Genomic DNA, 14,414 nt, shown 5'->3' with positions numbered 1-14,414 from the left:
CTAGAGAAAGTATTAAGAGGGACCCACATAGGCTGTATTTGCCTGCAGCAAAAAATTTGAGGGACTAATGATGTACCATAGACACCTGCGATTAAATTGTGAATATGCCAAACAGTCAATTAAGCTGCAAATCATGAGTTCCACGGGAATTAATTCATGAACTCATGAATTCCTGACATATGAAAAGCTATGTAGATTGCTTTTATGAATACCTTTTCTTGACTGAATTATCTAAATTATCAGAAATGTGTCTTTGCTCCTCAGTTTGCTCTCTGAGTTGGTCATGAATAAGTAGGATATAATTCTCTTGTTCAAATGAACCCACAGATACTTAGATCCCTGCATATTAAAAATAAGTTTATGGAAAAATAAACTATAAAATGTTTGTGCACCTCATTTGGGTAGAAGAAGTCAAAGTAAATTTGGAGGACAAAGAGTTTGGTAAAAACCATAAACCTCATAGTTTAAATCTCATCCAATAGAAGAACAGATATAAAAAGTAAAAAAAAAAAAAAAAAAACAACAGTAAACCATCCAGGTAATGATGAATAGAAATGGTCTATGATGTTGGTTTTGTCTCATAATAGTAATACCAAAGAAGTTTTTATTGAGTGAGGACCACAGGCCTTGGGTTGATTATACTGAAGGTATTGTTTCTATACCAGCTTCCCTGGTAGCTCAGCTATACACCTTGTATATGCATCCTCTTGAATGTTTCTTTTTAAAAAAAATTTTATTGTGTGTGTGTGTCAAAATCTAGTTACTCTCAGACTCAAGATTGTTTTTAAATGTACATGTCTGAGCTGTAATATTTGACTTTATTATCACAATCAGCTTAATTTGCGTGTGTGTCTATACCAGTAACATAGTTAATGCTATAGTACCACATAAGAAAGCTTGTCTGAAGCTTCCTTACTGTTTTGCAGACACTTTGATTCATTTAGCAGTGATATACTTCATACCTTAACAACTACATTTGTATTCTAAAACATGAAGCAAAAGGGGACAAACGTGTCGATTTCTTTCCCCTTTCTATTCCTCGTTGGTTAAGCGGTGCAGGGGTTAGGCACAGCATTGGTTAAGGGGTGCAGTGGTTAGGCACAGCATTGGTTAAGGGGTGCACAGAGATTGACCGAGCTCCCGTTAGGCTCACAGATGCCATCTGCAAGGACCTCACCGTCCCAGAGAGGAAGCAGAGCTGTAGTGCCCAAGCCTTGCCATGGTTTCATAGATGTTCATGGAAGTCCACGCTGCCCTCCTCCCCGCCCCACCCTCTCCCTTCCGTCAGACCCTCACCAGCTCTCGCCTGGATTACTGCAACATGTAGCTGGGCTCCTTGCCTGTCTTCTAGGATCAGTGTAACAGTAGCTAAGAGTGTGGGGTCTTTGGTGTCACGCTGTCTGAGATGAACATCCCACCGTAGTGCTGATGCTGACACCTCGGGCCAGCTTTCTGACCCATCTCAGCCCCAGCTGCCACTCTTGCTGCTTCGGGACAAGTTCTGTTTCCCAGCAACCGCCTGTCTCCCCTCGCTGTGGTGAAGACAGAAGTGGCGAGCTTGATGCGCCAAGCCCACAGCCCCTCTGCGGCCTGGGTCCCTGACTGTGCTTGCAGTTCCATCCGCCTGGAGCCCCCCGCCCCACATCCCCGCAGCCGTCCCCCCTCAGCCCCGACACCCCAGACCACACGCATGCACGGGCCATCCGTCCCGTGAGGTGTTCTCCTTGTCACATCAGTGTTTGTTGCTAGGTGCCTGTACGAATCACTGCTTATTTAAAATCTTTGTATGTCTCGGGGCTTGTGAAATCCTTGAGGGGGCCTGGTCATTTTCATTCCCTTAGGGCAGAGAAGAAGAAAGTATGAGAACTAGCGCAGTTCATGTTTAAACCAGTAACCTCAGAGCAGACCGCTTCCAGTGACTTTACGTAGTTAAGACAGTGTTCTGGTCCTGTGCTCACACATCCTTAACGAGGGCTATGGTCATTCGTCCCAGGACCCTGTCTTAGCAAACTCAGGATGCTTTATGCTTCAGATTTCTGAAAACAAACACAACAAAATAGTCAAAAATATTAATAATTAAGAAATGCTAAGGACTGAATAATCTTTAACCTTAAAAAAGAAATAAAAAGAGTAAGGTAATTTTTAAATCTGTAAAATGGGGATAATAATATCTAACTCATAGTATTTCATGAAGACCAAGTGACGTAATGTTTATAGTGGCCCTGATACTATACATCTTCAGTAAACATCTATGATTTTAACCTTCATGCTGATCTCTAGCCAGTTATATTGTGTCTTTACTGACATGTTTTAGCAGACTGCTCTTTATTCTTGATGGGTCAGTATTCCTCTTTAAACTCTGGCTTCATCTGTCTCGGTGCGTGTGAGAAAATCATCTGAAAGAGTGAGGTGAAGGCTGTGAGGTTATTTCATCCTTGCTCTTGTGTTCCTCCTCACACACACGCGTGTTCCTCCTCACACACGCGCGTGTTCCTCCTCACACACGCGCGTGTTCCTCCTCACACGTGTTCCTCCTCACACACGCACGTGTTCCTCCTCACACACGCGTGTTCCTCCTCACACACGCGTGTGTTCCTCCTCACACACACGTGTTCCTCCTCACACACACGTGTTCCTCCTCACACACGCGTGTGTTCCTCCTCACACACGCGTGTGTTCCTCCTCACACACACGTGTTCCTCCTCACACACGCGTGTGTTCCTCCTCACACATGTGTGTTCCTCCTCACACACACATGTGTTCCTCCTCACACATGTGTGTTCCTCCTCACATACATGTGTGTTCCTCCTCACACACACGTGTTCCTCCTCACAAACACGTGTGTTCCTCCTCACACACACGTGTGTTCCTCCTCACACACATGTGTCCTTCTGGTATAACTTTCACCAACTTCTACAAAATGAAGCAGAAGTGATGGCTGGGTTTCTGGTAATTCAGCACAGGAGAGGAACATGAGGATAAAAACCCACAGTAGTACATTACATTTTTATTATTCTGACATTTGTGTGGTCGTTAGCCAGAAATATTATTCATTTTGAAAAACTTAATGAACAGAGGGAACAGCATGTTAATGCTGACGTTTTATAACTCTGCGTGAAACTGAGAGAGCCTGGTTTCCCCCCGTTTCTCCCAGGGCGATGAAATGAAGAAACTGGGAATACAGCCCATTCCCATGATGGACAGAGACAAGAAGGACGAGGTCCCGCAAGGCCAGGTATGGGCTGTGTGGTCAAGTGGTCGTTCACAGTGGTCGACAGCGGATGGGGGTAAGAAGCACATGCCAGCTGACGGGAGCTGGAACCCGCTGAAGTCTGCTCCATTTAGATGCCCCTTGATTGGGAAGTCCTAGCTAGATTTAAAGGCTTCATAACTAGCCTTGTCATCACTTCTTTCTACAGATAAAATTGCAGTAAATTACAGGCTTTCTTTTCTTACTTGAAATAGAGGAGATGGATGAAGTTGAAATGTTAATATATTTTAGCAAACAAAAAATACTTTTTCATCAAATGTACTTTCATCAAAATTTTCATTTTTCAAAATACTTTCATCAATATTTCATCAAAAATACTTTCATCAATACAAAGATATTTTTTGGAGAATAACATTATAGAGTTTGGTTAGGTCTGCGTTTCCTAACAAATAATGAATACTGTTTCAGTACATTTTGAGTTTTGTCTTACTGTAAACTGGCACTCATTATTTTCTTTTCAGGTCTTACAACATACTTTGCATTAATTTTTGATGCTTTGAGAGCTCTAGGGCCTTCTTAACTTTGCATGTATGCGCCTGTGGTGTGATACATTCCTTTGATGATGGTCTTTTAAAACTATCAATCTTCTGACGTCACGATAAGGATGTTAATTACGTCTCTTGGCGGGCACCAGAGCAGCATGGGAAGGTGTGATCTGCTCATCCTTGTCGCTCAGGGGCACTTTTCTCGACTCCTTAGCCAGCTCCTCCACAGGAGGCTCACTTTCCTTCCCTGTCTGGCTTGCACCGACGTACGTGCCATGCCTGTTGAGAGTGTATTTTGTGGTTTAGTCCTGCTTTGACATTGTAAGAGTCCTGTCCCATGCTGAGAGAATATCTTTACCTTTATTTTCTTCCACTTATTTTTAATTTCATCATTTTACATTTGATTGTTCAATTTTCGGAATTCATCTTGTAACGTAGTTAAGAGAGGAAGCTGACAGTATTAGCTTTTCCTTGGAGGCAGTTGAGCAGTGACCCCAATGGGATTCTTGATAAGAGAACTGAAAATGCCGTCAGAAAGCGGACTTTGTTCTCGTGTGATTCCATTAAGAGCAGTGCATTTTTTTGCCAAAATTCCAGATCCATTTATAGTATTAGTGAATTTTAAATAAGATATTTCTGCGATCAGCTAGTATTTTACCAAATACATTGCTTCTGACTTGTGGTTATTGTGCAATTATTCTTTGCCATTTAGTAAAAGACTCCTAATAATAGGTCATGAATTACAACTGATCTATAATAAGAATCCCACTGAATACCGTACTTGGGCTTTAAAGTAGCTTCTTTTTATGATTTAAATTTTTTATATTTTATATTTTGAACGTATTTTAATGAATTTTAAACGGTCACCTGCAGGAGTGTTCACTGAGGTAAATGTTACTTAGCAAAACCAGAGTGCTTAGATTTTCAGGTAGGCTTGAGAAGTAGAAAATTCACTTGGTGAATTTTGACAGCGCTGCTAGAATTGCTAACGTGCCGTCGTGTTTCTTGTCTGCGTTTGTGTGCTGGGCCAGCTGGGGTTCTACAATGCCGTGGCCATTCCCTGCTACACCACCCTCACCCAGATCTTCCCTGCCACGGAACCGCTCCTGAAGGCCTGCAGGTATGTACACCAGCTTCACCTCGATGCTTTTCCGTCAAGAATAAGAATCTGGGCAGCGTTTTTTGCCCCATCTAGACATGATGTCTTCACTGCAGTTTAGAGTAACTGGGCTGTGTGTTTGCCTACGTAACAAGTATAAGTCAAGAGTATTTGTTCACAAAGTTGTTCATTCACCAAAAAGGAGCCAGAAGTGTTCTTTTTTATGACTCACAGACCCCTGGCTGATGCTGTTTTTAAAAAGATGATAATGTCTTTTCTGAGCTGCTGGTTTGGAAGGGGACTCGGTTTAAATCACACAGTTTACTGTTTGAAGGGTAGAGACGGGATCTTGAATGCAATCTTAAGTTTCATTTTCTTCCCGAAAGAAAGGCAGGCCTCCAGCTGACCTGTTCTAGTTCAGATTTCTCTGTGTGCTCTCATTATCCTTTTTAAGGGCTGAACTCAGCTCAGAACCTTGGGAATTCTCTAAGATTTCATTTCACCTGAAAAGGAAATTCCCCTGGGGAGGGTGACAGGCAATGAGCAAACAGCTGTGTGTTGGCTTTCTGCAGGAGAGTGGGTATGGGGACTGTTTTTGTAACCGCTCAGCCGGAACCACACTGGGGGCTGGAGTGGGTGCACCAGACCTGTGGCCGGAAGGTTGCAGACACAATCAGAGGCTTTAGGGCTCCCCTGTCCTCTGCTGTTGAAACTCACGAACGGGCTTTTTTTAAGGAAAACAAAACTAACATGCAAGAAGATTGAACAGAGACACTGCTGTCTCCTATTTAAGTGGTCCTCTTTCTTCTCTGCGCCTGTGGCAATGAACAGAACACCCCAGCATGTTTTGTTGAGCCAAGGAAACACAGCAAAGTTAATGTGTGTCTTTTTTCCAATATACCAAGAAGTCTCTTTAGGTTTGGGGGAAATGACACCTGATGATATGGTACAGAAGCTAAAGCGTTATATTTTTCAGGTTATATTTTAGGGGTTTCTTTGTACAAAGATCTCTTAGCATTCTGTGCTTGCCGACACTAAGGTTCCCTTCTGATTTTGACATCCCATCAAGGCGGAGATGTGGATGGGGTCTCTGCAGGGTTGGACAGGGCGGGCCAGGGGCAGTCAGGCAGCAGGAGTGCTCCACCGTTGAAGGAGACCAAGATGCCCTCATGTTTGAGCTGCAGATCCTGAGAGAGACTGGGGGGCTGGGGGAGCTGAGGGTGCATTTGAGACCAGAGGCCAGGGGAGCACAAATCAACCACCTAACAAGGAAATCTCAAAGGTCTGTAGCAGGTGTAACTTGAGGTGACTTTTTAATGCCTGACGTGGTGTTCAGCGTGCGGTGTGTGACAGGCGGGGCTCCTGACATGATGTTCAGCGTGCAGTGTGTGACGGGCGGGGCTGACCTGCACTGGGCACACACTTCCACCCCGTGGGACGCAAAGGCCCGGCTGGGGGTCGTCATGGATGCCCCCTTCCTTCCTCTCCACCTGTGTGTGACCTGATGGTCCTGTCCGCTCTCCCAGTGAATCCTGACTGAGTCAGAAACTCTGAGCATGGGCTGTGTGTTCGCCTCCACAGCCTGAAGCTGGTGGGATGGGGCCTCGGCTCCAGCGGGTGTGGCTCCTCTGAGGACCCCGAATTGAAGTGCAGGGTCAAGGGGACAGTTGTTATCAGCCAGTCAGTTGGTTCAGTTGCTCAGTCATGTCCGACTCTGTGACAGCATGGACTGCGGCACACCAGGCCTCCCTGTCCATCACCGACTCCCAGAGTTCACTCAAACCCATGTCCCTTGAGTCAGTGATGCCATCCAACCATCTCATCCTCTGCCGTCCCCTTCTCCTCCTGCCCCCAATCCCTCCCAGCATCAGGGTCTTTTCCAGTGAGTCAACTCTTTGCATGAGGTGGCCAAAGTACTGGAGTTTCAGCTTCAGCATCATTCCTTCCAAAGAAATCCCAGGGCTGATCTCCTTTAGAATGGACTGATTGGATCTCCTTGCAGTCCAAGGGACTCTCAAGAGTCTTCTCCAACACCACAGTTCAAAAGCATCCATTCTTCGGTGCTCAGCTTTCTTTATAGTCCCAACTCTCACATCCATACATGACTACTGGAAAAACCATAGCGTTGACTAGATGGACCTTTGTTGGCAAAGTAACATCTGCTTTTTAATATGCCGTCTAAAATATATTACAGTGTTTTAAATGAATATTATATATGATCAGGGTGACACCCAGAAGCCAGCAGGCTGAGTTATGCCCAAGTTACACTGTGGGTGGTGTGGGGACAGAGTCCAGAAGCCTTTTCTGAAATGGCCCCTGTCTCTGCCTTCCTCGTTCCAGGAATAACCTGAGCCAGTGGGAGAAGGTGATCCGGGGCGAGGAGAGCGCCCTGGGGATCCCGGACCTGCCAGAGGCCGAGGGGTCCCCAGAGAGGCTGCCCGTGAAGACCGATGACTGACGGCCCCCAGCGGGCCGTCCCACCTGAAAATGCTCATCCTGCTTCTTTGACTTTTCTTCCTTTTATTTTCGGGGGGAACCTACACCTGTTAAACTGGGATGCAGACCTCTTCAAGAAGGACCATCGAGTGAGCACGTCCAGCAGATAGGTGGCTGCCTGCCGGCCTCCTGCCGCGTCCTCGACGGTGATTGGCCAGGTCCCGAGACGCGCCGCCCGGAGACGCCGCCCAGAGACGCCTCCTGACTCGGGACCCGGCCTTTCTGATGGGCTGCCAAGCGGAGGCCTTGATGGAGACGGACACTGAGAAGGGGGTACTTTCCCGCTGTATCTTTCTAGTGAGGGTGGAAACGGTGCTAAGGCGGCACTGCACTTTGGCTTCCACGCCGGTGCTGCTCTGACGTTGTTGGCTATAAATAGGAGCTTTGACACGTTGCGCTTGTGGATGTTCGTGTGTGACCTGGTTGTCGTTAGTGTGGATCGTGGCAGACAGCCTCAGCCCGTGGCATCGAGCTGACAGAGCAAGAAGTGTCTTTCTGCAATCATTGATGGAAATAGTCAGACTTGGGGTCAGAGCCTCGTGAATTGAAAAAAGTTAGGTGGACTAAAGTGTACTCTTTAAATTTATATAAAGGGCTTAGATGCATAAATTTAACACTAAAGAAAGTAGATTTTCTATCCTCTCGAGAAGAGATGCAGATATACATCATAATAAATCTAAGAACTCCAATATCAGTTCTAAAGATGTTAAGAGAATTTTTTAAAATTTTTTTCCTTTATTGTAGTCTTGGCAAATTTCCTAAACCCTTTACACAAAAAACAAAATAAAAGCAAGGCATACAAATGTTTTTCAACGGACAAGTCTTATGGATGTAAAGTGTGAATTTTTAATAATGATGCTTTTATGTTTTCACTTGATGTCATTGCAAAATCTTAAACTCACATTCAAAAATGAAAGATTTATTCTACAGGTTATTTAAGAGACCATACATTTCTCTTAAAATCAATTAAACCATAAAACCTAAGCCTTCTGGGATCTTTACTCTGGCCTGCTGCGTTCCTCTCCCACATCCTTCCCTCTCCGCCCAATGGTCTTTCAGAAGCTCTGTGCCCGCAGCAGGGAGGCCAGAGGACACAGCTGTGTCCAGGCCCACCTCTGCCCTTTCTGCTCCACTCAAGGTCAGACATCCACAGAAAACCCTGTGTCTGCAGAGTTGCTTCTGTATCAGTTTGGTAAGCTCATATTACTCTACAGTGTGAATGTTTGGAAAGAAGTATACGAAATTTAGTCAGCCCCCTTCCTGCAAGGATTCAAAGCCAGTCACTCCTGGTGCCTGTTAACGCTTAACCTCCGAAGCTGCTGGTCCTGACCTGAAGGAATTAGAGTCTCAGAAGTCCTGAGTTGTCCCTAACAAGTGGCTTATCCACCATCCTCGTAGCAGGAAACTGGAACATTCCTCTTAATTAAATAAATTTTTTAAAAGATTATTTCACATATCCAATACTGTATACATTGTTGTTCATATGAGCTTGGTTTTTGCAAAAATTATTAAATCGGATGTTTCTAAGATACGGTTGGTCTGTAGCAGAGTTAGCTATAGATAAACATCATTCTTATTTTAAAATTAACACTATGTTCAGTTTCCTTATGGGCTTCTAAAAGTGACCCTCTTCCTGACTTGGAGCTCCATTTGCTGTTATAATTTTACAATATGATATAAAATGAAATAACAGAATGCCACTGTGGCTAGTTTCACACACACACATGGATGTGTGCGGCTGTGCACACATGTACATGCATATAGACATACACATGTGTGTAGATATGCACACACATATATAAGTGAGAGAGAGAAAGGGAGAAAGATGCAAACACATCTTTGAAAAGTACAAATCAGCCCCATTCTTCAAAAACTGATTTTTCATGTGGAAAAATGTATATTGTTTAATATAAAGCTGACTAGAAAAAGCCCTCTTTCACGTTAGTGTATTCATAGAATTGAATTCTAAAATGTTGCATACATCCAAACTTTCTACATCCAAATGTTTGAAACTGGGCCCAAGAGATTGAGCGTGAATCAGGAGAGTGCCTTAGGCCATCTAACTGAGCCTGGAGACTGAATTGCTAGGGGGAAGGGACTGTTATTTAAGGCTGCTGTGTTATTAAAAAGATTTTAAAAGAATGTGTGAATTCTGCTCCTGGAAAGAGCAGTCCTGGGGAGGGAAGCCTCTGGCTATTTTTGCATTTAAGGTTGCTGTTCTGACCCGATCATTAGAGAAAAGTGTCTTATTTTGACATAGCCAAGTGTGTTACATGATGTGACATGTGCTTTGAACAATAGTTTCCCAAAGGAGTGTATGTGGGTTTATTGGTTGGTTAATTTCTTGTGAATCGTCATAATAGAAGCAAAGTTTGAACAAAGGACTGTATTCTAAGGTAAACTGTTAATACTGCTTCCATCATGTGTAAGAGCGACTTGGGAATCATAGACTCACCTAAGATGAAAGGGGCCTCGGTGTTTAGTTAACAATCTGTTGTGGAAAACACGCCGTTGGGAGTATTTTGTATCTCAGCAGATTTATTTAGCAGACACGCTTTTAGAGTTCCATCTTGTCTTTTCCCCAATCTTTTCTTTAAAGGACAGATGGTTGTCATTGAGAAGTGTTTTGATGAGTTTCTCATTAAGGTGGTATTTTATATTGGGCCCAAGTTCCCTGTTCAGTATAAATTTGGTAACCAGTTGTGAGTATATGTTGAATATTTAATTTTCAAAAATTTTTATTGGTTTTCATTTATAATAGAGAACAGTTTTTATCATCAAATGCAATTATTCCATTATCTTTCCAGAGATAGTGAATATATTTTTTACCTAGAAATTTTCTTGGAAATGCATGCTAACGACGACATGAAATACTGAACTTGGACAGTGGAATAAAATTCTAAAAAATGCAAGTATCTGGTTAATTACTAGTTGGCTGTGATTTAATTAAATGGAGAGTCTTAAATGCAATTAATGTGGAAAGGAATCCTCAAATACAGCCCTTTCACTAGGGCAGGAATTGTGTGATCCGTTTCCCAGCTTTAGTTATTTTCAAGAAGCACGTGAGAAGCCAGCCTTGGAGGAGAGACCAAGTTTTAAATTATTCACACACAGTTGTCCTTCATCCCAACTCTTCTCTCAGTGGAAAAGCATCTGTACAGACGACCCCAGAGCCGCTGACTTGTTACCACAGCGACAAAAGCAGAGCTGCTTCAGAACAAGGCTTGTTCAGTGTAGGTTTCCTCTCCTTAGCATGCTTTTCAGATATTACGTTTATTTTATAGAATCCACCTCAGTAAATTTTGCTTTTTTGGTATATTCAAGCACACTAGTTATGCTTGTACACAATACACATAGATGCATAAATCCTCAGCCTCTTGGATTATTTAGCAGATTTGGTTTCTAGTATTATGTTGCTGGTCTTTTAATCCAAAGAAAGGGTTGAGTCTTAGTAAGACTAAATGATTCACCATGCCTTGGTCTGTGCCTTTATTTTTAATACTGCAATTTTACTTCTTCTTTCATATATTTGTCGTTTTGCTTTCTTGCTTGACTATACTTAAAAGCATTTCAAGGGATACATCCATGGTTAATTTTATCAAGTTGAATTAATTAAGATCATTCTCTCCTTATGAGACTTCTATACTCTATTTCATTTTATTCAGGTATCCTCCTGACCATAACCAACGAACTGTTCAGACTCAGTTTTTTTTTTTTACTTCCAAGAACTGTGACACTGATTGTGATGTGATTTTGTTGGGGTTTTCAGGTACATATGCATGATTTAGATTTTGAAATTCACTTCTATCTTTATGTATTTCAAATGTGTTTGCCTTTTACACTTCACTGGTTTTCTTCAGGGTTTCATTCTTTAAAAACTTTTCGTTTATTTGCTTTAAAGTATCCCTTCAATTGCGAGTGTTAATATGATTTAAAATCACTGTTAAATGTAAACTAACCAGGTCTGCTGCCGTGGCGCTTTCCCCAGGCATGTCTATAGCGCGTGGCTGGTGTCTTTTTACTTTTGCATAAGTATTTATGCTGATACACACTTTGCCAATTTCTTTAAACACTTAGGTTTAAACTGTGATACTCCATGCACTGCTTACTCTGTTTTCTCTTTTTTTACTGCGTATTTTGATTGAAGCATTAGATACATTTATGCGATGATAAAAATAGCAAAAAAAAAAAAAGAGGAAGAAAACAGTTTCTATGCTGCTCTCGTTCTAAATTTAAAAGGTGGGACAAAGTTAAAGACGTCCATGTTTTCCAAGGAACACGTTTGAAATCCAAATAAGCATCACTGCCTTTGCCCAAACTCTCAGCGTTTTCTTCTCTGACCACTCTAAGAGCACGCAGACCCTCATGCGTCTGCCGGGCAAGGTCAGTGTTACCCCAGGACCCAGGCGGAAACTTCCAGCCAGTCCAAGCCACCAAGTAGAGAAGTAGGTCTACACACGCCAAGTTTCAGCTAATATTACCGAGGAACTGTCCATTTTCTGACACTTAAGTGGAAAGATTTCATTCCTAGGGCAAGTTAAGTTTTAAAAGTGTGTTATCTCGTACCCTAGCCCACCTAAAAATATCATCCTCTCTTGGGCATTGCAGCCTTTGTTTTCTCTTTAGCTCCCAGTCCTGTGTCATGTCCCAAATATCCTAGGCAAATGATGTACGGGAACGTTCTCTTCCGTACGATCCGTTGTATGGTGTATATTCTATATATTCACTCAGCGTGAACATCGGACATAGACTTCATCACAGAAGTGGTTTCCACACAGTGCCCCCACATTTTACCATGCCCACCCCAGTGACCCAGGGGAAAAAATGTGCGTGCCCAAAACACTGTGAAACAGTTACCAAATTTATAGAAATGCAGTATCCTGACTCTCTGAAAAGGTGACTTTTGTTTTTAACAAGTCCTTATGAACAAAAGATTCTCTATCTCTACTTAGCCAAAGCATCTGTAATCTCCTTGCTGACAGGAAGCTGCTGGAGTGACATATGGGTTACAGGCTATCAAAAATACAATGAATCTCGTAATAATGCTGATTTTTAGACTCAATGGATCTGTATCCACAGTTTTAGTGGGCTCTCTTTTGGAAGGAGAAAGAATTTTGAGTTAATATCCAATTTCATTACAGTTAATGAGTTATAAATTTACAAATATTTTATACATCTGACATATAAAAACTTTGTAAAATGCACAAGTGCAATAACTTAAAGAGATCTTAACTTTGCATTTATAAATTATAAATATTGTACATGTGTGTAATTTTTTCATGTATTCATTTGCAGTCTTTGTATTTAAAAAAAATCTTTTCTGTTTGTATAATATAACAATAATCATTTATGATAAACTAGGCAAGTTGTAAATAAATTCATAATTCAAACAGCCAGTGTATATGCATATACAGGTGTTACATTACAAAATCTTTGTTTTACCTGCAAGCTTAGAGCGGCTAGAAACTTTTGTCGATATGTAACTGTACATTTAAAGTATATTTATATATGTACGATACATGAAACATATGTAGAGATGTTCATAATTTTAATGGCTCTCCTTCGTTGTGAATAATTGAATACAGAATTTTTAAAATATCACCTTTCACATTCACTGTCTGTTGTCACTTACGGGGAAGGTCAGAGACGTTTTGTGCATTGAGGAGGACGTGCAGGGCTTCCTAAAGTCCACATGCAAACAGCCCAGGCCTTGTCTGCAGAGGAGACAAGTTCACATTGGAGCGACGTGGTGCGTTTGCTTCAAGCATTTTCTGGCAGAAAGGATGAGGCAACATAAAACATCACATTTTTGCAAGACAATTTATTAACCCCATTGTATAATCGTAAATGTTGGAAGACTGTTCGGGGAAAGTGTAGTCTTTCAGAAAGACAGTTTCAGGTTCCAGAACTCCTGATCCTGAGTGCCGGGCTGGCTCTTGAATCTGCCCCCCTGCCGGCGGAGTTTCCAGGACCAGTCCAAGTTCGCCTGGCTACTAGTGGGAAGGACTCCACGGGGCGGGCATGTTTACAAGTTAAGTGATGGGATTCTTTCTGCTGGTAAAGAAAATGTTCTTGGCTAAATTCACATAATCTTTAAACACTGATGAATACCCTCCTGGCTTTAAACTCTGCTTAAAGAAATTGTGTTTATTTGGCTCTTTCTGCTTGCCATCAGGTGAGCAGGCAAATGATAAATATTTAAGACCAGAAAGTTAAAGTTGAATTGTATCCCAAGACCCTCTTTAACTAAAATTATACTAATATACTAACTAAAGATACACCTTTGGGAGCAAATGAAATAAATGTTTTGTGGAATAAAGGCCTGTTGCTTTGTTGAACATGTGTGTTCACAGCCTTGTTAATTAGGTGAACATAGAAAGACCCCAGAATGAGGCGAGCCCTTCTGCACACCAGATTCCTGTGGATACGGTGCTGTCTGCGTGCACGGCACTGTGCGTGTTGTAGACAGGATTTTTGTTCAATATCCATTTCCTGTGAAATTGTATCAAATGTTTGCTGTGTTAAAAATAAATCTCGTGTGCTAATACATCCATCAACTCATCTAGTGACTGAGCTTGCTGATTCGTTCTCTGTAAAACTGATCTGAACATGAGTCCGTATCTTCCTTACTCAGGTTTGACTTCTCCATCGACCTTACCCTAACCAAGAGCTATTTCCCAACACCAAAGGAAACCCTAGAAAAGCAACGCTATTAAACACTTACTCAACAAGTGGGATTGGGCCCCTGATACGCGGTGGAGTGTGGGGTGGGGGGTGCGGCACTGGGGCCAGTGCAGGGAAGGGAGCTGAGAGTTGGCTGCACACATGTCTTCCCACCCTAAGGCCTCTGTCACCATGCACAACTCTCTGCCCTTGTTCCTTCCTGTGGGGACTGTCCTCAGAGGCCCAGTTCTGGAAGAGACCAAAGGGAAATTGCATATTACTGACCTGAGAATCTCACGTATTAACAGGACATTTACTTTTTTTTTTTTTTACTAATTTTTATTGGAGTTTAGTTGCTTTACAACATTGCGTTAGTTTCTGTCGTACAGCAAATGAATCA

The 14,414-nt window shown here is 42.4% G+C and overlaps 1 protein-coding gene across 3 annotated transcripts in view; it reads left to right on the top strand.

Annotated features, from left to right (window-relative positions):
- PDE10A (phosphodiesterase 10A) overlaps positions 1-13,912 on the top strand; it is a 577,986-nt gene extending 564,074 nt beyond the window's left edge. For all 3 annotated transcript variants that reach the window (XM_027552017.1, XM_027552018.1, XM_027552016.1), the window contains 3 exons: positions 3,155-3,235; positions 4,788-4,876; positions 7,196-13,912. In XM_027552017.1, the coding sequence (XP_027407818.1) occupies positions 3,155-3,235; positions 4,788-4,876; positions 7,196-7,313 (288 nt within the window). In that variant the 3' untranslated portion in view covers positions 7,314-13,912. The remainder of the gene's footprint in view (positions 1-3,154; positions 3,236-4,787; positions 4,877-7,195) is intronic.
- The last annotated feature ends 502 nt before the right edge of the window (positions 13,913-14,414 follow it).

The sequence above is a fragment of the Bos indicus x Bos taurus genome, chromosome 9 (assembly GCF_003369695.1).
Source record: "Bos indicus x Bos taurus breed Angus x Brahman F1 hybrid chromosome 9, Bos_hybrid_MaternalHap_v2.0, whole genome shotgun sequence".
Classification (NCBI taxonomy): Eukaryota; Metazoa; Chordata; class Mammalia; order Artiodactyla; family Bovidae; genus Bos; species Bos indicus x Bos taurus.
Note: the sequence above shows the minus strand (reverse complement) of the source record. Positions and strands in the feature narration are given on the sequence as shown.